The sequence below is a fragment of the Triturus cristatus genome, chromosome 11, assembly GCF_964204655.1.
Source record: "Triturus cristatus chromosome 11, aTriCri1.1, whole genome shotgun sequence".
NCBI classification, from domain to species: Eukaryota; Metazoa; Chordata; class Amphibia; order Caudata; family Salamandridae; genus Triturus; species Triturus cristatus.
This window is the reverse complement of record NC_140594.1, coordinates 80,494,707-80,520,797: the sequence shown is the minus strand read 5'-3', so window position 1 is coordinate 80,520,797 and position 26,091 is coordinate 80,494,707. Positions and strand designations below refer to the sequence as shown.

Below are 26,091 nucleotides of genomic sequence, written 5' to 3'. Positions count from 1 at the left end.
ACGACAACCTGCCCCATCTGCATCTTCTTTGTGACAGGATGCTTGAATATTATGGCGTCCTGCCATTGGAGACTTTGAGCCTGGCATATGGATTATCCTTCCGGTATTCCTACTTCACCTGCGTGCAACCTGTCTTTCACTGCCTAGATTGTCCCTTTGAATGGCCTCTGGATTTGTGCTTAACCAACACGGTGTCTCCGGACCCGGATTATGATCGACTGATGAGGCCCTTAGTGTCTCACGAGTTCGCCTGTTCTGGTGTTCGGATTATGGCCTGTGGTGCGGCGCATGGAATCCTGGGTAATTGGGACATCGCAAGGGCGGCATATGACTTCTTGGATATGAGTTATTTGGAAGTACACGCTGGTTGCCCTCTGATGGTGCTAGAGGCTCCGCTAATTGAAGAACATGTATGTTCCTTTTCGTTGATTAACTGGATGGCTGAAACCTTTAATGGCCGTGCCAACGATTTTCTGCTGGAAGCTGTTGCTACGTATGCTGCATACACGTTCATGGATTGAGTGAACTGTCGTCCACTATGTTTTTACTCACATGTCTTGAACATTACCTGTGACTCTGCACTGCTGCCCGGCGCAGAGTTTTTTTTTTTTTTCATTTTTTTTCCCCCGCTACACGTTTGAGGTTTTTTGTTTTTTCTCTCCACTTTTGGTTTTTCATTCTCGGACTTTGCCTGAACTGAAACTTGTTTTTTTAAATTGAATACGCCTTGTTCTGCTCTGTCGCACCTGAACTCTGCGTTCTCTCTTTTCTTGCATACTAGTTAGTGCTTCGATCAAGGGGGCATGTAGTAAGGACTCCCTTAATACGTACATACATTGTAAAGTTAGTATAACCACGTTAGATGTTAGAAAGCCATCTTGCTGCTTTTGCGCACGACACTGCATCTACATGTTATTGTTTTAACGAACTGCTGGCTCACGCTTTGCCTCACACGAGAGCAATCTGTTGTTACCATCCCGAGCTCTGCGCAGCGACCTTGGTCTGTACACGGTGTAACAAGAACAGTCTGGGTCGTTGGACAGTGCATGTTTTCCACTCTGGGTTGATCGACTCACTATTTTAGCCATAACATAAAGCCAGCTGCGAATACCTGAAAGTTGGTGCGTTTAATATTGCAGACATCATGTTTAGTATTCAGACCGAAGACGAGCCTTCCTGCGAGAAGACTCCTGATGCTCCTGTGATGCGATTTCACTAAGCTGATCTTTGAGGTATGGGGTCCCCCATTCAAGCCTAAGAGACCTTCTATTAGCATAATAATAATATTAGCTTCTTAGTAAAGGGAAGGTGGTAGTATCCACTGTCATTTATAACATGATCACTCCTTTTATATTCTATGGTATTGTAACGATGCTGATGGTTTTAATTATAATCATTTGTCTGCTTGTATTAGCCAAAGTACTGCATCTTCGGACACGTGGTCTATAAAAATAAACTTTTTTTTCACCGTGTCTCATTTGATTCTTGTAGTGGACTGATGTGAGAATAATATACGAACAGGTATTTCCGATTACCACCATTCCTGAGAGTACACCGAGTAGCTTGTTCTGGGTTGTCTTTTCATTGGGATCGCCGAGCCAAATCTCGGATAACGAATGGGACACTTATGCTAGCCGGATACTGGGTTCTGAGGTGAGTTTCTGGTACACCACAATTCACTGAGGTCCTGGGGTTCTACGCATAGTTCTGTGTATAAGCAGAATCCCTGCAACATGTACACATTATCAGGCATTTGTCATACAGCATAATGTATAAACATATTAATGACTACTTAATCCATCTTTTAGCCCATCCAGACCCCCAAAACTACTAAAGCACAGCGATTTGCCTGCTATCCCTCAACTCCCGTAAAAAAAAGATACAGTACGCTTACACTCAACTCATCTAAACCGCGCAGACTGATGCACTTCAGGGCCACATCCTAACTTCTTAGTATTAATATACTAATAAGAACCAGTTCGGAAATCTTTGGAGCAGGCACATTTCAAACAGATACATCGGATGCTGAAAGCAACCTTCGGATGAAATACCAGGGAGTAATGAGGACTAAACAAGGGAATCTGAACCAGAATTGCTAATTCCACCTAACTATGGAAACCCAGAGGGTCCCACTTGTAACCCCCTTTAACTCCTACCCTACCCTGGAATTGTTGATGCCCCAGCACTTGTACTCAAGACCTTGCAGGTAACAAAACTATGCAATAAACAACACAAAGAACACAGCAACATTCATGTTGCATTCAATGGCAGGCAAGAAAAAAAAAACAACCACACCATGAGTGGGATTTATAACTTTGTGGTGAACATCCTGATGCCAGTTCCGGCTTCCCGCTTGCCCGAAATCACCACACCATAGTGTTTAAGACTCTCAATTTGCCAAAAAAAGGAGACTTTATAAGGAGCATAAATGTAGCACCTGTTAAATGAGTTACCTAACAATGTGTTGGTATTTGCACCAAATTGGAATGGTCCAAACATTGACACAAACTTGCACATTTTTTTGAAGTGATAAAATCCTAACTAAAACATGCACGCAGAACTTTGTGCCACCAACAGTGAAATTATCATGGATGCCTTGTATACGTTTTACTGCAGTGGAAAAACAGGTAAGACAGAGTGGTTGGCTCCATGCAAATCTGCAGGGTTGAGTGGTTTCAGCTACTCAACCTGGTAGTGGCTGGAAGAGTCGGCTCTCAGGCCCAGGTGAGTAGCAATGGGTAAAGAGTAGACTGATGCTTTATCACGAAACACGTAGTAGGTGTAGCTAGGACCTAGTTTAAGAAATTGCACTGATGCTACATGATGTGCTCCTCAGCGATAATTCTATAGCAAAACATGAAGAGAAAGGATTAGATGTTTATAGCAAATAAGATCCTTAGTGCACACATTTTCCTGTGGGTATGTTAAAATAGGTCCTGGTTGTAGTGAGGTCTGCATCCCAGAAGCAGCAGGATGGAATGGTGCCTGCTGCTCATTTAGCAACTGCAGCGGCAGCTCCAAAACCATGCACTGTGCCGTTTTCATCCTCGCTTTGAGCTAAGCATGTTACTGTCTGTGTCAAAGGGCACAGTGTCAGTTCTTCACCTAGGTACAATCTAGAGCACTGTCTTCTCCTGAGCCAGATAGAGTAATACCTGCTCCCCGCCCAAAAGGACTGGTTCCTGCTCTCTGGCCGGGCAGAAAGTTCTGTTCGGATGCCAGGCTGAGTGAGTGGAGGCTGCTCCTCTCGTCTGATGGCAAGAACAGTGGTTGCTTCCCACCTCTATTCAGAGTCGGATTGAGGGAGGTGAGATGTACTACTATCCATGCGGAGAGGCAATGGTAAAGAAAGCGACAACAGGCAATGGTAAAGAAAGCAACAAGTTTTGGAAGGAGGTTAATTAAAGGGTTGGAACCATAACATTTCTCAAGTCAGCTGTGTGCAAATATGTCAACCCAGCTGCTACTGGGTTAGTAAGCACTATGAGCGGACTAGCTGTGCGAGTAACCCACAATGCTGAAATAAATGCATGGAAAGCACCTGGAATCACAGAGAGAACATGAGCAAGGGGTGGTTACCAACCTTCCCTTTCTATTATCAAGGTTAACATAAAAAAATATCCAACTTGGCAATGACGGGACACAAAAGTAAGTCAAGCATACCATTGCGGCCCGTGATGAGATGAAGCAAGTTTAGAAAGTTTGCCCTGGCTGCAAAAAAAATAAAAAGTCCAAATGCTGGTTTGATACCCCCCTCTGCTCTGCTTGCCGGTGCAGAAACTAGCACATCACTAACCCCACACTAAAGCCTAATGGACCCACAAAGTAAAGAGTAGTATCCCTAGGGATAATAATGGATTTAGCAACCTCGAGAAATGAGGGGTTCCAGAACGATCCTTTCACAGGCTAAAAGTAACGCCTTTAAAGAGTTCCTGTGGCTTTTAATAAACCTCGCGGTTGAGCCACACAAAAGGAAGCTTACACTGTGCTTATCACTAGCCTGATCCACAAAAGCTTGCCCACCCATGCTCCAGGACAATGAGCATTAATAGGAGCTGCCAAGTCTCTCAGAGACTAAGCCGCAGCCCTACTGCCGGATTGTCGAAGGGTCCTTATAAAAAAAAAAAAAAAAAAAAAAAAAAAAAGAACATTGGCTGCCTGGAGGAAAAGTGTGCGTATTTACATACAGGATACGTAAAGTCAGATCAGAGGAAGCAACAAAAAAGCACAGTTTAGAGTGGTTGAGAAAAAATGTCCCTAGTCTAATGGGCCTCTGAACTTAAAAGGTATAACTGATATACTTTTAGATTTGCAATCTGACACGAATTTCAAGGCCTTTACAGTAGATCAACTCAGATTTCAGGAACCTTGCGGACCAGTGCTCTAAGCAATAACTGGCTGTGAAATACACATTCATAAGAAATACAAATGTGGCGCACTGCTTCTATTATGACCTGCTTCATAATAATCTATTTTTGATTTCTATTGCATTACATACATCAATTAGCATGGGAAACGAGCATTGGCAAAGCCAAAAGGTCTCGCCTTTGACACGCAAGTGTTGCAGTACTGGCTCTTCTGCCAATGTCTTTTCTGAGCTACTGGTCCGCTTGCTCTCACTTGTGCAATAACATATCACCACTATTTTACAACATAAGGCTTTTGCAACCGATTTTAAAAGTGTCACACAGATGGTCAGACAGAGACGGAGCACCCAAAACTAATACTGGGGTGCGCTTGTAACATTTTAGGAGCTGTCTCACCTGGGCACCTTATCTGCGATGGAACATTTTAGGAGCTGTCTCACCTGGGCACCTTATCTGTGATGGGACAAGCCCTCCAATCCCACTGTCTCTACCTGTAACACCAGATGGGAAACATGGCATGGAGTGGGGAATAGCAGTCTCCTGGCAAAGAGAGCGGGATGTGGTGTGGAGCACTGTTCCCATGCAGGGGCCTTCTACATAAGAGCCCCTGCTTCCAGAACATGGATCACAATAGAGTGAGGAAGGAGAAGATAGCCCTTCTAAAGAAAGCAACGTCGCCAGCCATATTTAGAAAGAACACATGGGTAAGAGCAACATGGGAAGACTGTGGCCAGAGAAGCAAATGGGAAAGAAACAGCAACATAAGCAGAGCGGGGAAGAAAAGCACACATGCGAGAGACAGCAGAATGGAGTGTTGGGAGTGTTTACAGAGAAGCAAACGGCCAAGAAACAGCAATACAAGTGGGTGGTGAGAGGGGAAGCACGAGAGAGCTTGAAACACATAGAAGCTTGTGGATTACTCAAACAAAAATAAATAAAGTAGTTTCCTGAAAGTGAGCAGTAGAAGGAAAAGAAAACCAGCTTTTTCAACAAGTGGTAAGTGCTATGCTCAATGGGAGCGAAAACACAGGTGGACAAGCTGGGACAAGGAAATCTATCAAACAGAAGCAAGCAAATGGGAAAGGAAATAAAGCTAGCCAGCGGTAAGCCGCGGGTGGGCTTCAAGCACAAGTAGGCTCTTGTTGAGCCCACAGTATATCTGTTGCAACCAGTAAGTTGTCTGGTAAGCTAGACCTAAAAAGGACAGGAATGGAGTTGGAAAGTACCGTCATTGGAAGATTACAGCAATACAAGGTTGTGGGTCTTCGAGTGCTAGCTTGTTACTTAGGTACTTGAAAACCTACAATCTTATATTGTTATGGTATTTGCCAATTTGAGACGGCCACATTCCTACCACAGATAATGTCAGATTATCGCTCTTCTCAATGGCATGAGTTCATATTATGCATGGGAGTGTGATGAGAACGTCCATAAAACCTGTGGGGGAATTGGGGAAGGTTTTTCTACATGGGTACAATATTTCCCCTGTTGATGAAACAAACATTTTCAAGTTCAAATGCACTTCAGGATGACATTTCTCTACGTGTAAATAAACCTCCTTGGAATCTGAGACAGTCACAAGTTTCCAGAAAGAATCAAGGAATTCTTTCAATTCTTAGAAAGTCACAAATGTACTCAAAAGGTAGCTACAAATCTACATGACTCACTTTCTGAATTTATGGTTAGAAAAAATCCTGTATTCGATGATGAACCAATTAAGTTCTTCTACAAGTGGAATGATATGATCTGTAATATCTGCATGAACCAGATCTGCTGTTTGTTTTGTACTTGTTGCAAGTTATTTTAGTAATATGTCAGCTGCTCAAGCAGAAGGAATATTGTCCCCAGCGGAAGCACTTACATCATGATGTTGTTTCAGGAAAGGCGGAAGAGCTTCCTGGCAGAACTTCCTGGTACAGTTGTTTATCAAAGTATTGTTGTTCTAAGCCAAACTGAATTCACACTAAGTTTGAGACTGAAACGCAGACACATTTGAGCAAAACCATGAGCTCAAGGGCCCAATACAAGTCTTGGGATATGCTTCCTGTGAATTTGGTTACACAGAGTTGGAGGTCTTGAGGCCAGTTCCAGTTATTTTACTTTTCATGCAGGAGAGAGGTATGTTTCTGGACTGTATTTTGTACAGCGCAGTGTCTGCCATTAGTGTGCTACAAGAGATCAGCATTCTAAATGAATGGTAGAGAGCAGTTTAGTAAACTAGCAAGGCAGTTACAAAATTTTACTTTGAATCTTGAAGAAAGATCGTTTTTTCGCAGATTAAAAAAAAACTACATCCAGGCTTGTTTTAAAGTGCTGGCTGTTTTGTGTCAGCTCTAAGAAATACCACAACCCTTTTGCCATAAACTGTAAGAAATAAAAGGTAATGTTTAAAGTCAGGATGACAGGACTTTTTGCTACATCTTGCACGACAAGGATGGATGGGCAGTCTCGAAACACCTCTAAAAGCTCGAGACCAGGTCATGGATAGGACGATACAACAGGCAGAAAGGAGTCCCCTGGATGTGTCAGAACCACTGCTGTCCGGTTCCAACCATAAGTGTTTTTTGTATATGTTGCCCTGGACAGAAGTGTGCACAGTCCCACAGCACCTTCAGTTAACTCAAGTCTCAAACAAACACACATTAATACAGGCTGACCAACATCAGGAGTTTCATCCCATTGAGCATTCTCAACTTATGCGCAAAGGACCAGCTTTGTAAGGCCTGGAGTCCTGAATTGATCCTGCAGCCGATGAGCTACTAAGGTTTGTAAGGTTACACTCTCCTATGGTTGGTAAAAAATGTGTCAAGGTCCAGAAGTCCATAGATTTTCAGTTAAACATGAGCAAAAGGTGCAATGCAATTGGAAACTATAATAGCAAACACAGGTCATTTTGAGTCTTACTACGAATATGAAATCAGGCACCAACATGACTCACGCAGGATTTCAGAGTCTCTGTTCAAATTGTGCTTCGAATTTGATTGGGTTTGTTCCATGCCAATTCCTCTATTTTGAGATACGTGCATTAGTGGAAAACAAGATGATGTATGGTTTTACCAGCAGGTAAGACCAAATCGCATATTATCCCCATTCAGATGGAGAACATGTTTTAAATCCTAGCTACTCCGACCACACAGTAGGGGCATTTAGGCAGGTGATTTGAATGGCAGATTCCCACGTGGCAGTGAGAATGAGGAGATTAAAGGTTGAAAATTAATCATTTTCCAATGTCTAAGATCAGTTAAAAAGGTTTAATAAATGTGTTGGAATTTTAAACATACCTTTCCATGCCATAGTAAACTAATTCATCAATACTTTTCTACATGCCCACAGAACACATAGCACTGAAGTCTAGCATAATTTGAAACGGCCAGTGCATACCTCTAATGGTGCAACAGAAAAGGATGTAGTATTCCTAACTCCCCAGTTCAGATCCAAAACACGATAGGAGAGCCCAAGGCTCGACACTCTGAGCCACAAAAGTGGAAGCCCCACACAAACCCAACGGGGGGTCCACGAAACTGCACACATACAGACCACAGTGTGAGAGCCAATATGGTGCATGCATATAGTAAGACGGAAGTCCTCATCCTGGGCTCTTCACCCTCCGCCTGGGACGACTCCTGGTGGCCCCCCGCCCTGGGCAGCGCACCCAAACCAACAGACCACGCATGCAACCTGGGATTCATCCTGGACTCCTCCCTCTCCATGACCAGACAAGTCAACGCCGTCTCCTCGTCGTGCTTCAACATCCTGCGCATGCTTCGTAAGATCTTCCGGTGGATCCCCACCGAGACCAGGGAGACGGTCACCCAGGCCCTCGTCACCAGCCGACTAGACTACGGCAGCTCGCTCTACGCTGGAACCACTGCCAAACTCCAGAAGAGACTCCAGCGGATCCAGAACGCCTCTGTGAGACTCATCCTCAACATCCCCCGACACAGCCACATCTCCGGGCACCTGAGAGACCTGCACTGGCTCCCGGTCAACAAGAGAATCACCTTCCGTCTCCTCACCCACGCACACAAAGCCCTACACAACCAAGGCCCGAGATACCTCAACAGCCGCCTAAACTTCTACACTCCCACACGCCAGCTCCGATCAACCAGCCACGCCCTTGCCGCCGTCCCCCGCATCCGAAGAGCCACCACAGGAGGAAGGTCCTTCTCCAACCTGGCCGCCAAGACCTGGAACTCCCTCCCAACCCACCTCCGCCTGACCCAAGACCACCTCGCCTTCAGGAAGCAGCTCAAGACCTGTCTGTTCGAGCAGTAGCGGACCCCCCCCCCTCACCAAGCGCCTTGAGACCCTCCGGGTGAGTAGTGCGCTTTATAAGTGCATTGATTGATTGATAGTATATATGGGAGAGGGTCTTGTATATTTAGTGCTGTGCTCCAGTAGCGGATATTGAGCTCACTGGGACAAAAGCTACCAAAAGTCACCTCTTCTAATGGTGTTTGCTTGGGTGTAGAGCTCTTCATCAGTCTGGTGGACAGGTGATGTACATTACCATTTATAGGAAAAAAATGACCCAGTGTCTATGCAGGTTAATGTAAAATTAAAAATACAATTTCTGAGACGTAATGGAAACAGTGACTCACACTGACCATAAACTAAAAATGGTCACAACAACCTACATATTTATCCACAAGACAAGGAATTGAAGATTCTTCCATAGTACTAAACTTTTAACCCGCTTCTCGTATTTCTGGATTTAAACATCCGACTCTAAACTGGACAGTGCTACCGCAAGATAAACAAAGGAATCGAGGTACCACATATTTTAACCGATTCAGAGGGTATTCATGAACGTGTTAATGGTATTTACTGGGTCTGGAAAATAACCAAACCCTATCTGGCCTGCTTGTAACCAGGCCTTTAGCTTTCATGTGGAAGTTAGCACAAATCCAGTAGAAAGATCCTGCTGCGGTGCACCATTACCATTAGTGTTTATTGTGTTTCGCTGGCACTACTACCATCTTTTTTAACACTGACGATAACGTACCTCGATTTATCCAGTACTGTAATGCCATTGCCATTGTTAAACTTTATTTCGGCCCCAAAGGCCATAAAAGCAACATAAGTTATTACAGATCACAGTTAAAAATAACCAAATCAGTTCACAGTTGTAAGATATTACATAAAAACATTCATACAATACAAAGGAAAATATTTAGGCTTTCAAGTTAATTACAAAAATTTCCTACGTTTTGTCCACATAGCATTGAGAAACCAGGAAACTGCAAAGACTATTGGGGGTTGGGTGTCATACTTCAGAACTCTCAGAGCTTTTTCGCACTCTCTAAATCCCAGGTTGTTACATATAGGCTTGACCCAACGTTTTCTTTGTAGATGGTATATAGGGCAAAAAAAGAAAACGTGTTTTTCGTCCTCCAGTCTATAGCCACAAGCCGGGCAGGCAGTAGTATTATTTACATCCCACCTGGAGGTGAAAGACCTGAGCGGAAGACTGCCCATTCTCAGTTGGCAGTAAAGCTTCCTAGCAGCCGGGGGGGGGGGCAAATCAAATCTAGAAATTCCTCTCTCCTATAATTATCTGTAGTATCTTCATGTAAGATAAATACTGTTCTCCTGTGTCTTATCAATAGCTGCTCAGCCAGTGTGAGAGTTCCATATGGAATGTTGATGTGACTGGAATGTTGGAGGTTGGTGTGGTGTGAGACAGTTGAGAGGATGGGCTGAGCTGAGCAGCTAGCAGGCTGCTCCTGGTGGGGCTATTCTATGGACTTTACCAACTTAATAAATATACTAAAGATCTATCCTGGATACGTCTGCTGTGTCACATCAACCTATGGAACCAGGTCACTTCATTATCTTTGATTTGTAGGAACTCGACCATCAGCCTACCAATGTCAGAACACTCGTGGAGACGCACGAGGTGATAATTTCTGAACTGTTCGGCCAGTTTTGCTTTTGATAAGGCCGGGCAGGATCATGAATTTAGTTTTAGCTAAATTAATCTCCAGGCCGCTTTCAGCACAGAAATCCACAAAGCCATTCAAGATGCGCTGAATGCCAGTTGACGTTCGCGACAACAACAAGGTGTCGTCAGCAAACATCAACGCTGGCACCGTGCCCGTAGCAAGTCTTGGCACATCTGTGTCCCTGATACCTTCCAGATGTTTAATGAGCCAGTTGATGTATAGACAGAATAACGTGGGTGCCAACACGCATCCTTGACAGACTCCACGGTTAACAGGGAAGCGGGCGGACAACTCTCCATGTTTCCCGCATCTGACCTGGGCAAAGTTTTCCGTGTGGAGTCTACTCACAATATCCAAAAGATACGAGGGGACATTGAGAGCCCGGAGAACCTTCCACAGGTTCTCGCTGTACCAGGTCAAATGCCGACCTCAGGTCAACAAAGATGAGATAGAGGCTGCCACCCTCTAGACTCACGGTCTTCCAGTATATAACCTGAAGTCGGAAAATCTGGTCAACAGTAGAGATTCCCTTTCTAAAACCCGCTTGCAAGAAACTTAGGATGTTGTTATCTATCTCCCAGGTCTGTAATCTATCTAATATTATACGTCCAAACAGCTTCTGTGTGGTATCAATTAGGCTGATGGGCCTATAATTTGAGGGTTGTAGGGGGCAACCTTTCTTGAATATCGGCACGATCTCCGCACCGAGCCAAGACTCTGGGAGTTCCGCACCCATCAGAATAGAATTAAATAGGGAACAGAGATACGGCGCCCAAATCTTTGGTTCCGAACGATAAAGATCGCCAGGGATTTTGTCCAGTCCCGGCGCTTTGTTGGATATCAGCAGGTGTATAGAGATTTCCACCTCCTTTATCGTTATCGCCGTAGCAACCTCAGCTCGACAAACAAATATGGGGGGAGAGGTAGGTATAGGTAGTGTGTTGTCATTTAAGCTTGAGTAAAGGCCCCCATAGTGGGCTTCCCATACTGCTGGGGCTATATTAGGGAATGAGGTAGTTCCTGGTTCTTTTCAGCCATTGCCAACAATGGACCAGAAGCCCTTAAAGTCCTTAGCCTGCAAAGTTAGTCTTAACTCCTCCCATGTGTCAGCCTCCCAGGTGCAGTATTACCCAGTGGAGATTTTTACAGCGTGGTAAATTGCTCCTTTTGAGTCTTGGAAATGCAGAAATGAAGATTATAGGCCACATGATTTGCATGTTTTTTTTTTTTTAAGTGCCTCACTCTACCCCTGAAACTGCTAAGATTTTAACAGGTTTCACCTGTTGAAATCTGTCATGGGAAAACAGAGAGGTGTGAAAATCTCAGCACAAACCCGAATCCAACAGGCATTTATGAAGCAAACTCTGCAGAATCAGATCTTTGTACAGACTGGTGCCCCTTGTCCAAACAAAATGAAACCAGGCAAGAAGATACATTTTGCTTGTGTCTCAAGCTTCACCGTACCTGGTTTGTACCAGGGAGAACTAAACTGAGAGACCTATGTCTGGGCTTCTAATTGCAAAAAAGTTGTAAAAGAACTTGTGATGAAACATTATTTTTAGGGTGGAAGTAAGTTCCTTTGCTTTTTCTTGGATGTCGGGCCATGGACCTTTTCATCCTGATTGCAGGAAACAGGATTCCCAGTATTAAAACCTACTAGTATAGCTGAGCTTGTTAAATGATCACAAATCTGGACAGGCCACCCACTCCTCACTCTGCCTCAGAATGCTACTGCATGTTGTGGGCCTGCAACTACCCCATGCATGTGCTCAGGGATGATAGAATGACGACTGGAAGTTAACCTGTGCCACTGAAACCCCATGTAAGCCTCAAGTCTGCATACATGATGTAGATTCTCAGTCGGAACACCTTATATAGGGCTGCTGATGGCTTCCTCTGTTCCAGGACATCTGGTTGGGTTCACACCCCAACAAGGGATGTGCCAAAAGAGCCCTGCTGCTCTTCTAATGAGGCACAAGAAAAACCATCTGGTGCGCCTTCACACAGCATATAACATGTAAAGAGAATTTACACAGGGCCCTGGTAGAATTCCGCTTGTGCATGCAGCTCAAAGAAAGCCCATAGTGAATGTCAAAACACATGCGGCATTCTAGGCAGTATACATCAATAAAGTATTCCTGTAAACTGTCACCAACCAGGTCTAGCTAAAAAAGTGAATGCTAAAACATACTTATTTTAGAGCAGCTTCTATCAAGAAGAGTAACAGGACAGCGAAACAACTGAAAGAGGTTGCTGGATATTCGGTTTTTCCCCTTCTATGATCAAAAACGACTTCAGATCAGTGATAAAGCACAGATTATTACATGCATTCTTATTCAATGGTTTTGTGTTTGGAGCAGGATGTGGAGTGGCAAGCAAAACTCTACAGGACCTACTCAGGAGGTTCAAACTACTCATTTGGAAGCAGGATATTTCCCACTTCTGAGGGGGGGGGGGGAAAAAAAAATCAACCAAAGTAAATCAAATAAGGGAGTTGCTATAATAGGTGTACATGTATTTTCTGATGATTACCCACTTGCTTCTGTACATCAGTGGAAAAATTCTATCAGTGCAGGATCGACTGATTTGGCCATCCAGATTAACAGGCCCAGATATGGTTTTCTGACCTCTTCTACCGAGCTGTGCATAATTAAACAGTGATTAATGGTATGTCACACCAGTTAAAGGAGGGATGCAGCCTTTTCAAATGAAGTGATACCTCTAGGCTTAAAAACCTGTATTTAATAATAAAATTGCATCTTTTTGTGAGATGTGTGATCTGAAAGAATGTTTTATTTTATTCCTTTACCTTTTCTCTGCAGATTGATACAAAGCCTAGCTCCTAAACAGGATAATCTGCACTGAAAGCATTGTACAAATTTGAGGAAATATAAAACGGTATGCTCTATTTACCTCATATGGTAATTATAAGATCATTCATAATACCCAGCTGATTGACTGAGTATCAGACTGAGCCTTTCCTTATTTGTAAGAATGGTCTCGGATGTTTTAAAAAGATTTTCCTACCTTATTTTTCTATATTAGTATAAGGTTCTAAGATCAGTAAAAATATACATATCCTAAAATCGTGTTTTTCTTATCACATGTTTAGGTTGTGTGTAATTTGGTCTATAAAGGAGAATTAATCACTGACTTCAGTACTGAGGGAATATATGGAGAAGACCCTCTTATTAGGTTTTCCTTTTTGGTAAGATTATCATTATTTTTTTTCTTTAAACTCCCAATAAAAGTACTGTGTATGATATAAGTATTCAACCATGTTCATCTGCTCTTCTAAACTTTTGATACATCTCTAGAGAAGAACTTTTTACCCCGTCCATGTGAATTGTAATACAGTGACCACTGTAGGAGTGTAGACTAGTTCTCCTCCTTACATGTCAAATCTGAGTGTCATTGACTTAGTGGGCTGACAACAAACAACGTTTACTTCCTTAATGAATACGGATTAGTTTTTCCTTTTTACATAAGATATTTGATTGTCATTTCAGTAGGTTGTCTATACAAAAAGAAGGAGGGAGGGGGGGACCGGGAGCTAGTTATGGTCCAGTGTCTGTGCTCCGAGTTATAACTGTAGTATTGCAATGGAGACACTGTTCCTGAAGAGACGAAGGGAGAAATGAAACGAAAAAGTCTAGGCTAGTATTAGGCCCAACTACCTAAGGATAGGGGAGGGCATTCCTTAGTTTCTCATGTTGCCCTCACACACCCCGAAGGATGTCATGCTTCATCATTGGGCGTTTGCTCCTCGTCGGGCCGGCGCTGCAATGCCCTACGGGTCCCCCGAAGGGTCGCTTTAGCGGAGATCTTTTTGAGAAAACGCCGTTTGGTGCATGCGGGTGTGTGGTTTGGGTCCTAACAAAAAAAGAACTATGTGGTGGTGGAGTGTAATAGTGAAGTGGTATCCTAAAAATGTCTAAGGGTTACTAGGATAAAGTTTAATGTGAAGAGCACCCTTGACATAATAAAAGACCCGTAGGTCGGTTGTTACCTTTTTGAAATTAATGTATCAATGGGTAACAATGTGTGTGGTCAAGCGGTCGACATGTTTCGCGCCCCAATGGTCCGAAACAAAGGATCCCTGGCGCTTCTTCAGGACCAAAAAAAGTGAAAGTGCAAGTGCTCTAAGGGATACTACCCTCAGTTTGCTATCCGGGCGAACACTCCGAAGTTGCACTGCTCTCTGTGGTCCTGAAGAAGCGCCAGGGATCCTTTGTTTCGGACCATTGGGGCGCGAAACATGTCGACCGCTTGACCACACACATTGTTACCCATTGATACATTAATTTCAAAAAGGTAACAACCGACCTACGGGTCTTTTATTATGTCAAGGGTGCTCTTCACATTAAACTTTATCCTAGTAACCCTTAGACATTTTTAGGATACCACTTCACTATTACACTCCACCACCACATAGTTCTTTTTTTGTTAGGACCCAAACCACACACCCGCATGCACCAAACGGCGTTTTCTCAAAAAGATCTCCGCTAAAGCGACCCTTCGGGGGACCCGTAGGGCATTGCAGCGCCGGCCCGACGAGGAGCAAACGCCCAATGATGAAGCATGACATCCTTCGGGGTGTGTGAGGGCAACATGAGAAACTAAGGAATGCCCTCCCCTATCCTTAGGTAGTTGGGCCTAATACTAGCCTAGACTTTTTCGTTTCATTTCTCCCTTCGTCTCTTCAGGAACAGTGTCTCCATTGCAATACTACAATTTCAGTAGGTTGACCAAAGATAGTGTTTATTTTCTTTTTGTTCAAACTACAATATGTGCAACAATGCTATAAGAAATGGAGTGTTGGTTTGTTTGATTTTTTTTTGTATATATATTTTTTGTATATCTTTTGTATACAAGTGTAGATTACAGATTTTTAGTATGTAAATAGAATTGTAAATATGGTAATGTTTGTGTTTAAAACATATTATTCACTGTTTATACCTCTGTCTATACTTATTTGTAGCCCTGAAGAAGTCCGTAAGGACGAAACGCGTTGGCTACGCAGATTTTAAAGAAGAAATTAAATAAAGAATCTCAAAACCAGACCTGCTGTATGGATTGATATTGTTCAAATATACAATACTGTATTATATACAATGTTTGTGTGGTGTGCTGGATCATAGTGTTGTGTATGACTCTTTTGGAGGTTCAGAGGTATTGAACCTCAGATCCTTAGTACCCCATGAAAGCAATACAGACTTTGACCCCACTAAATGATAGGTGCAGACAGGATTGCCTCATACCTCATTGTTCTGTGCTCGAGCTGTGCATACGCATTAAATTTTGAACACCGTTTCATGCAGACAGAAGAAATTGTAATGCGAAAGATCCACTTTCTTGCTGGCTAATTGGCCAATGAGCTTTGTCAAGGTTTCCATCCAAGTGACTAACTTTGGGGAGTACTATCATAGTAATTGTCCACATTAGGAGTGCAGATGATTGAGACGATATTTCAAATGGGTAGGAATTGATAATTTTTTGTAATTCGTACTATATTTTCAATGTTGTGCTGGAGCACTTCAACTCTTTACCTTATGAATTCTCTAGCAGTAAGATATGACACAGGGGAATCATAAGTAGCAATTGAAATACAGATATAATTGTGGACAAAGCAGGATACCACCCCATCTACTCTACCCAAACCTATTGTGCTCACTTACGTCTGCTGCCTCCACTCCCACTTGCTCAGACTCATAAAGGAGAGAGACACAGCGGTCACTGCTGTCCACAGTGGCAGCTGCTCGCCTCATCACCTCCTGCTGCAAAGCCCTTTGCTGGTCAACAGGGCCCTGGCGTTGGTTTTCGGCTGCATCATCAGAAAAATCTGATGGCTCTCTCCATTTTGCTGATCTGAAGTCATCTTCCTCTTCCTCATCAAAGGGATTGTAGTTTCTTGACATGGCGGCAAGCGTAGTCAAAGGCCTTGGATGTCACCTCGTGCTGTAGAAGGGTGGGTATTAACTTGGACTGTTGAGACAAACCTATTGAGGAAGGATAACAAGAGGAGATTAGAAACAAAAATGATGACACTGTGTTGATGTCACTGACTGAAAACTTTGATAACTAATGAATCTGAAAGAGATGACCATGAATAAGAATGTGACAAAAAGTGTTCTGCAGCTACGCAATGGGTACTTAGGGCAAAAAAAACAAAAAAAAGCACATGGCTAATTTTCCGGTCTACTCAATCGACGCTGATCAATAATGGGGCACACAACTTGCCTTTCTCCCAGTAAACCAGCCCTTTGGAAATTCATTGCTGTTTTTAGTCCACCCAGCACTGGGGAAGTGCTTCATACATTTATAGTCCGTTTTTTGACACCCCAAAGTTTCTAGGTGAAACAAAACTGTCTTATTTGCTTGTGAGAGGCCAGCTAATACTGTATCCACAACATTCTTCACATCACAGCTGAAACCATCAACCACATCACCCCTTTAAGATAATGACTTACAATTGTCTATGTATGCCCAAAGGGAATTGACACAACAAACTTAGGGAAACTTGGGGTAAAAATGAACAAATTACTATACTGTTCAGAGTTTATTTTATCATCTCTTGAGGAAAGCCCCACTCACCAAGCTCAGAATGCCTGCTTTGTTATCTATTAAACACATTTCCGCAATTTAGATGCCGGTCCTATCTCCACTCCTAGGCAAGATGCACAGCTGGACATTCCCATTGCAGTTTTCTCCACCAGCTTATCTGTGAGCCTCACATGATATTTTAGAGCTTCCTAGCAGATGGTACTCAACCCCTTGTTTGAGAGTTAGGACTTGTACCCAATCCTTGCATGTATAGAATTTAGGCCAGTTGATTAGCACACCAACTCAGGGGCATTCAACATATTGATTCTTCTTTAAGATTTTTTTTGGGGACATTTTACTGGCATTTTTCGCTTATACAAACAGGTTATTTTAGGATACATTTGGTGTGACTGCATTTCCGGTATTTTACATCATTGTACATTGTTATCCAAACCGTAAATGGACATGTATCCTGTCATTTGTAGGGTCTTATGTTTAATGATTCTTACATAGATCTGGGATGCAAAACTGGGAAAACGTTCATGGAGTTCAAGGTACAGATATCCGATGGGGTGTCCGGGTAATATGAGTCTCGTTGGTTGGTATGTCTGTGTGCTGCTGGGGAGGGGAGAATGTGGGTGGTCCTACTCTGATGTCTTGCCGTCGAGTTCCATACGATGTGTGGTAATAATGGCGAACAACGTTATATGTTTACTGTAGGAGGGGATCTGGTGTGTGTGCTTGCTGTCGGGGCTTGTGACTGAGTCCACCGAGGAGTGTGGGGAAGCATCTGGGTCGTCATGGGTTGGCGGTTGTTTCAACTGGTGTAGCAACAGGGTCCACTCCATAGAGATGGGGTGTTTACGAATTCCTTTCACCTCTTCCTCCCGTAGTGTTTTCTCCTCTGCCCATTTGTGTACTGCTCCCACCCATGCTGCAATCGGTGGGCCCGTGGAGGGGGGGGTAAATCGCCAGTGCATGGCTATACTCCTTTTAGCCAACAAAATTGCCAGGGAGACAAATCGGGTTGGCACTTTGTGTTGCTTCCGTTTCCGGAAAACTCCCAACACAAAGGCTTCCCAGGAGTTCAAATGTGTAAGCCCAGTGAGATCTCAGTGTCTTGTGAACATTGTGCCAATATGACTGTAAGGTGGGGCAGTTCCAGAACATGTGATGGAAATCTGCTTCCTGTGATCTACATCTGGGACAGAGAAACTGGGTGTCAGGGTAGAATTTTTGGAGGCGTGCTGGCGTTTGATATGCCCCGTGTAGGATATAGAATTGTACATTTTTAAACCGTGCATTCCTCAACACCTTCTTAGAGTATTCGAGGGCCATCTCCCATTCTCTCTCATGTAGTTGACGCCCTAATTCTTCCTCCCAAGTAGCCCGTAGGGCTTCTAGGGGTCTGTCTAAGTTCCCCAACGGCTTTATAGAGCCATGTGGTCAAATGTCGCCCTGTTCCCATATGTATGATAGCGTGGACGACCGGGTGAGTAGCAGGCTCTCCCGTCAATAGGTTGTGGTGTGATCGATAGCTTTCCTGGAGTTGGCGGTGAAGTAAGAACTGGCCTGGGGGGGGAGATCGTAGTCGTCTATAAGCTGGTGGAACGGTCTAAGCTGTCCGTCTTCAAATAGAGATTCTATTTCTGTGAGGCCACAGTCCGACCAGGTGCGAAGCATGTTAGTTGTGTAATATTTTTCATGTTTAGGCCAGCCGACCAGTGGTAGCAGAGGAGAATACGGAGGCTTCCCCGGCAACATGCGGTGTATCCTTTGCATGAATTTGCGTGCCACCACTACGTGTATGGGGTATGTGCGTCTCGGTTTAGTGCCAGGTAATAGTAGGCGGCTGAGTTTTGGGATGGGTACTTGGCCGGTTGCTGTGTATGCGTCACCCATATGTCTGCCTGCTGTCCAGTAGGACAGCCACTGTAACTGTGCTGCTAGGAAGTAGGACTCGAAGGATGGAGCGCCCAGTCCACCTCGTGTGGTGGGCAGTTGTAACTCCATTAATGCTATCCTACGTCTGCCTGTTCCCCCAAATGAGCTAACTGAGAAGCAAGTCTAAGTCTCGGAAGAATGCTCTGGGTGGGATTACCGTCAGATTCGTGAAGTGGTACAGTAGCCGCGGGGCTATTATCATTTTGGCTATAGCCACTCGGGGTTAGCGGGAGGTTCTTCCAGAACCCGACCGCCGATCTGATGCCGGCCAGTGCTCCGCGGTGATTGCCTTCATATAAGTCGGCCGGGGAGTGGTAGAGACGGATCCCGAGGTATCGGGGGGCCTCCACGCTCCAGGTCACTTTCTGGTCACCCAGCCAGACATCACGAGGGGGCAGGTTCGGATGTAGGGGGCACACTGTGGATTTGTCCCAGTTCACTCTTAGTCCAGAGGCTTTCGCAAATTCTGTCAGTGTTGTCCATATGGGTGTAAGGTCCATAGTAATGTACCGGATATATAGTAGGAGGTCGTCGGCATACATGGAGCCACTGTGCGTGGTATGCACTATAGGAATGCCCCAGTGTTCCCCTTCCTGTCGCAGTCGTATAGCTAGGGGTTCTACAGCGAGGGCGAAGAGTAGAGGCGAGAGCGGGCATCCCTGCCTCCTATCCCTCTGTACCGCAAATTCTGGCGATCTGTAGAGCCCTATGCGAATACACAAAGTGAGTTTGGTGTATAGGAGTTGTGTGTACACTAAGAGGATGGGACCCAGTCCTGTTCGCTGTAGGACCAAGAATAGATATTGCCATGTGAGGGTGCCGAAGGCTTTCTCGAGGTCTAGAATAAGGCAGGCTGCCTTGGGGAATGGGTCACCCACTTGATCTTGGATATGGAAAAGTCGGCGTGTATTTTGGGATGTGTTTCTGCCCGGGACGAAATCACATTGGTCCGGGTGAACTAGGGGTTGTAGGATTTGTGTGCACCTGTCCGCCAATATTTTCCCTAGAATCTTACAGCCGGCGGACAGAAGCGTAATGGGGTGGTATGAGGCCATCTTTTGCGGGTACCGATGCGGTTTCAGGAAGGTCACAATACCAGCTTCCCAGAGGGATCTCGGTAACTCTCCTTTTTCTAATGCGGTCGCGAACATCGCCACCAAGCGAGGGACCAACAAGGGGGAAGACGGTTGTATAGTATTCCAGGGGGAGACCGTCTAGCCCTGGTGCTTTGTTGCGAGCTAGTGCGTGTAGGGCTGGGGTGATGTCGGCGGATTGTATTTCTGTATCCAATGCCGTTCTAGCTGCAGTCGGGATCGTCAACGGGTTGAGAAAATGATCTAGCACGTCCTGCCCGGTCAGTGCTGGGCTACGGTAGACCTCAGAGTAGTTTTGATGAAACGCCAATGGGATTTCAGTCTGGGACCGTACCAGATTCCCGAGGGGGTCTATCACTTCCATTATGGGTTTCACGTCAGTGTCTTGTTTAGCTAGCCATGCTAATAATGCGCCCGTTTTATACCGCTCCTTATGCATCCAGGTTGCATACGCCCTAAAATTGTACCGACGGAGGCCAGTGCAGGCTGCTAGATACTCCACCTTTGCTTTGGCCACTTGTGCCACTACCTCTTCAGATAAGTCTTCTTGCTTAGTAGCAGAGGCCAACCGCAACTCTGCTTCTGTGAGTGTTTGTTCAAGTGTCCGTTTTAACCCTACTATTTGTTTAATACATTCTCCCCGGGACGCTACTTTGAATGTGTCCCACTTCACTAACGTTGAGGATGCTGTTCCTACATTAGTAGTGAAGTAGTCCTGTATGCTTTGCTCCTGTTCATGTTTAAAGACTTGGTCTTTAACGGGTGGTGGGGGTCTCCAGTTTATCCTCAGGATATGGGCATCATGGTCAGAGATGACTCCACCCAGGTAGTCCGTATGTTGAATTTAGGGTATGATCGCCGCTGAGCATAAGAATCTATCTAGTCGAACTCGTAGGTTATGTGGTATGGAGTGAAACGAATACAGTCGAGTCTGTGGATGGCGTGTCATCCATGCATCTGTGAGTGCCCATTGTGTAACCCAGGCTGTAAACCGTTCTGTTTGTTTATGGGCTGGAGAGTGTATGGGTGGGGGTTGAGATCGATCCAGGGTAACATTTAGTGTGCAGTTGTAATCGCCCCCTAGTATCCATGGTATAGAAGCGAATTGGGCCAGAACACCAGTGAGGCGGTCCCCGAATTTATCTTGCTCTACGTTCGGTGCGTATATACTGCCCAGGAGTATTGATTGTCCGTCTAAGAGGCCCTCCAGTAAAGCGTACCGACCCTCCTTGTCCACCACCCGTCTAAGTTCTTGAAATGGGGTCCCCGGTCGAACCCAAACCAGCGCCCCACATGCATATGCAGAGTATGACTTGGCACATATAGTTCCGCTCCATTTGGTCTGTAATTTGCCTATTTCGGTAGTGGTGAGATGCGTCTCTTGTAGAAGCGCAATCCGTGCGTTTTGTATACGAGTATACTGCGTAACGTTTGCTTAGCGTGTGTAGGCCCCCAGTGTTGAGTGTTGTTGTAGCCATGTGGTGTCTTTAGTACGTGCTGGGATGGTGACTATCAGCTGGGGCATAGTGACCAACAATTCCCTTGCAGCATGAGGATCACGTGAGAAGCGACGTCACCCCTTCGCGTGTTGCGGGTACTATGTTGTGTGAAGCTCCAGGAGGGGATGGGACTATACTGAATAAGGGCAATAAACTAAACTGGGGTCGGGAAACAGTCCCAATAGCAAGGACCTATCGCTGGCGACGATACGTCCCAACCTACTCTCATAGAAGAGCAGACTACAACGATATGTTGTGGGGGTGGCAGTGCGTGTATACGAGGCGAATCGCTGATCGGGCATTTGCAGGATCATTAGGCGTAGTCTGGATTATGCTTGAACAGGTCCGCGGTGTGTGCGCTCAATGGGTGAGTTTTAGTTGTGCGATTTATTGAAGAGTTACCAGTCAGTTCACCCTACACCGAGAGGGTAATTGTTTGCCCATCCAACATGGCGTCAGCCGGTTGAGGGGTAACCTGGGGAGGCGAAATGGAGTCTACTCCAGATAGCGTTCCGTCGTTGTCGTCCTCTCCCTCCGACGAGAAGAGGTGTGGGGCTTGATCTATGTCCTCCGAGAGTGGGGATGTCCGTAGTTCAGTCACTGTTCGGAGAAGCTCCTATCGCTCCTTCATGATTTGCTTCAGGTCTGGTCCTGGGTATGAGTCCAGGTCACTTTATTTTGCCTCCCCTTGTGTTGCTGTTTTAAATTATGTCTCCTGGCGATTTGAAGTTTGGGCCGTGTGCAGCCTCTGCTCTGGATTGTTGTGCACAGTGTTGTTTCGCCCATTCATGCGCCTCCTCGGCGTCGTGAAGAAGATGGCGGAGCCATTATGGAGAACTTTGAGACGGGCAGGAAAGAGCAGGGAGTATTGTATAGTGTTCGTCCACAATCGACGTTTCACTTCCAGGAATGAAGATCATTGTTGCTGCACCGCCCGTGCGTAATCAGGGAATATCATTATCTGTTTGTTTTCCACTTGCAAGGGGCCTGCTTGCCTGGCGGCTCGGAGTACTGCATTGCAGTCTCGGAAATACAGGAATTTCGCCAGCATCATTCTAGGGGCAGCTCCTGGTGGGGGCTTGCGTGCTGGTACCCCGTGGGCCCGTTCTATGGAGAAGAATGCTGTTCGGTCAGCCATGGGAGTGAACGACTTCACCCATGCTTCCATGTATTCTATCGGGTTCGCACCTTAAATTCCTTCTGGGAGTCCTAGCACGCGGATGTTACAGCACCTTGAGCGCCCTTCCAAATCGTCCGCACGCTCCTCCATAGTTGTCATGCAGCAAAGGACATCTTGGAGTGTCTTCTGTTGTGCTTTGACGGTGGGTTGTAGGTCAGCTAGTGTCTTCTCCCCCTCCTTCACTTTGTCGGCCAGTTTGCGGTGGTCATCCCGGATGAGGCTGATATCTGTCGTCAAGGTGCCAAGATGCTCCTCCATGGACACCCTGGAGAGTTCTATGGCTGCCAATACATGATCCAGTTTGTCCGAGATTGATGGGTCGGACTGGGGCGCTGCAAGCTTGGCTCAAGTCCGAGTGTTTGGCATGTTCTCGGGTACTGTGGAATGTTGCGTTGTCCTCGGCTTCCCCATTGTGGTGACTGGGAGGGTCTTGCGCGTAGCGAGCGGTGTCAATAGTTGCGGGGTGTGTGGCTCGCTTTTGGGGTGCCTCGATGCTGGGTTTGGTGGTGCCGCCAGGTAACAGGCACTCGGCGAGCAAGGCAAAAAGGATGTACCAGTTCAGTAGGTGTCTGGGCGGGGGAGAATCACCGTCCCGAACATCTCAACACCTGGCCCACTTCCTTGCGGTTTTGGGAGAGGGCGGGTGCTGCCAGGAGGGGTGTGATGTACTGTGCGCATTGCTCAAGGGAAAGGTCCTTGTGGGGATCGTGAGCGATCCGGCAGCCAGGTCAAGCGTCTCACCTTGGATGCCTCGTGTAAGCTGATGCAGGCACAGCACGAGTTATGGAGCCGCCATGTTAATAAGGTCAGGCATTGTCTGTTTTGGGTACATGTAGCTTCTGTTGCAGTGCGATGGGGAGGGGGGCTGTTATGTTGCCTCCTGATCAGGGGGATCTGCCGCTCATCTCTACTTTGTCGGTGTGGTGCAAAGGCTCGTCCTTACTCCTGTTGCTTATTGCGAGCCCTGGGTGCCATTTTGGGGCCAGGCGGCTCCGGTAGAGCGTCGTTCAGCAGTTCGTATCTGGGACGGGGCCGGTATTCCGCTCTGTTTCCGAGCCACTGGGATCAGGGGTTGGCTCCTCCGGCCTCGCTTGGCAGCATCGCCAGCCCCGGAAGCCGCCAGAGCAGGTGCTGAGGCGCCTGAGAAGGGCGTGCCGCCCCTGGTCGTCACCGCCGTCACTCGGCTCTTTACGTGTGTTCAGGACCGGCACCAGGTATCTGCAATTTCGGGATATCGCTGCACCGCCACTGTGTCCTTGGGTGGTTGTCTTGTGGCGCCCGCCGCCGGCATGCGTCTCTGCACCAGCCCAATCTCCCTGGGCCCACGGTCAGGAGTGGGCAGGCGCCATCTTGCCACCAATGGCCAAAGTTTCAATAATTAAATTTTCGTCCGGAGTGTGCTCAAATGCGGGGATGTTAAGGCACCACTGGGTATTGCGTATGTTTCGACACCAGTGTGTCTCCTCAGCCGTTCAATGTGACGCCGGTAAATGGGCAATATGCTAGCCCGATCGCGGAGCCTCAGCAGGACACGACCGCCATCGTAGCCTGCTTGGCCACACCCCCTTGATTCTTCTTTAAGATTTTACTTGTTTTTATGAACGTTCTGTAACTAAAGTTACGGTACCTGTGCACACTAAAGTTAAAGTTAGGCTGACTTGTATAAATTGAGATAATTAAATATGATGGTTTGTGTTTCAAAGGTTTCCATTCCTGCACTCCTTGCACTGTAATCTTCATAACGTTGCAGGACCCGCTATCTAACGAGAGCATCCTATCATAACGTAAACCAATAGTTTAAAAAAAAAAAAATGATGGGTGGAAGGCTTCAATTATTCTCAGCCTGGTAATTACTTGGGCTGCATTCCAGCCCCTTAATTTTTTGCCCATAGTGCCACTTCAGATTAGACCCAGCCACATGCAAATCTGTCATGATCCTGCTCCCACAGAATCAGCCCAGCCCCCAAAAAAGTTGCCAAGCAAAGTCCTCTCTGAAACGGAGAACAAGCAAACTAAGACCGGCTTCATGCTAGTTGGGGCTTGTCAGTCACACACAGCTTTGTTCCAGTGGCAAAGTAAGCATGGTTCTCACATGAAATGAAAAAGACATTTATAGAGCGCGAAACAGTCACCCGAAGGTGACATGGGGCTAGCTCATCAATCATGACTAACTGGACAGTCCAGAAACACCAGGGCAAACCCATCACACTTAAACTGTTGAAATGAAGTATGCAAAAAAGTGATATGTAGGGTGCTTGAATTAATCTCAGACACTGGTAATTAAGCGGGGCTGAATCCCAACTCTTCTTTTGTTTGCCCACAATTCCACTTCAAATTAAAAATGATGGACTGGAATGTGGTCCGAGTGACTGTAAGTAGCTTATATTAATTCAAGCATTGTGGCTATCACCTTGCTGTTGTTGTAGTTGACACAAAGCGAAACAGGTATGCTCAAACACAGGTTCAGTGCTCACTGTGCCATGACACAAACTAAACCCTACTGATGAGCCCCAAGTAGGGTGAGGATGATCTGGGTTGCTTATGTTCCCATCTGGAGGCCTTACATGGCAGTTTGGGCAGACTGTTCCCATGAGGAGCATGGTTGGTACTGATTTACATACGATAAGCCCTTGTCTATGGTATGGTGAGTGAAAAACTATGGCCTGGCTTGTGGCCCGAGCAATTGCTTTTGGTTGCAACACTGTGTTGTTGCAGGTAAAATATAATCCAGGCTTCCTAATCTCCTTGCCTGCTCCTCAAGTCTTACAATAACCTCTGCAGGAAGATTTCAAATTGCTCTGCTTTAAAGGCATTCACAAGTTAGTCCTGATTGTATCACCCATTGTTTCTGGTCTCACTCTCGTCTAAAGCTTTAAAGTTTAACCTTTAACCCCATAGCCAAACATGTGTATCCCACTACAGCCTCCAATTACCTTACTCTCCCTCCCCCCAAACAGACTCGGAGGTCCAACATCACACAAGTCTCACGACCATCCCTCCTTTATGGGCGTGTCATGGTCACTCTTGCTCCTACCCCTGCTCAGAAGACAATCAATCAAGGATTTATAAAGCACAGCAAATCACCCTTGAGGGTCTCAAGGCGCTTGAGTAGCTTACTGCTTTTTAGGCTTTGCCTGAGCCAGCGTGCATACGCTGCTCTGCGAGACATTTAGTAAGGGCTTTAAACTTTGGAACATGCGCTTGTGCATGTGCTTTTGTTTTCTTCTCCCGCTATTGGCCTTTGCATGCATCTTTCTAAGAAAGACAGCACGCAATTGGACAAAGGCGGGTGCATGTCCCGCCTTCTCTCTGCCCTGGCCTAGGGTCCGCAGGAGCGTGCGCGGCTTTCCTCCCTCGTCACAGCGTGCACTTTCAGCTCCAAACACGGCCACTTTCGCAGACCATGGTTGTTTTATTCATTTACTAGAGCGCCGTAATGCCTTTCTGCACAGAACACTCCTTCCACCTCCCAAACATCAACCAGAGCGATGCCATGGCTAGTTTCTTTTCTTTGTGAGC

The 26,091-nt window shown here is 45.8% G+C and overlaps 1 protein-coding gene across 1 annotated transcript in view; it reads right to left on the bottom strand.

Annotated features, from left to right (window-relative positions):
• Positions 1-26,091, bottom strand: part of SNAP29 (synaptosome associated protein 29) — a 50,120-nt gene that overhangs the window by 20,484 nt on the left and 3,545 nt on the right. The window contains exon 2 of the mRNA XM_085636164.1: positions 15,991-16,311. Within this exon, the coding sequence (XP_085492290.1) occupies positions 15,991-16,230 (240 nt within the window). The 5' untranslated portion in view covers positions 16,231-16,311. The remainder of the gene's footprint in view (positions 1-15,990; positions 16,312-26,091) is intronic.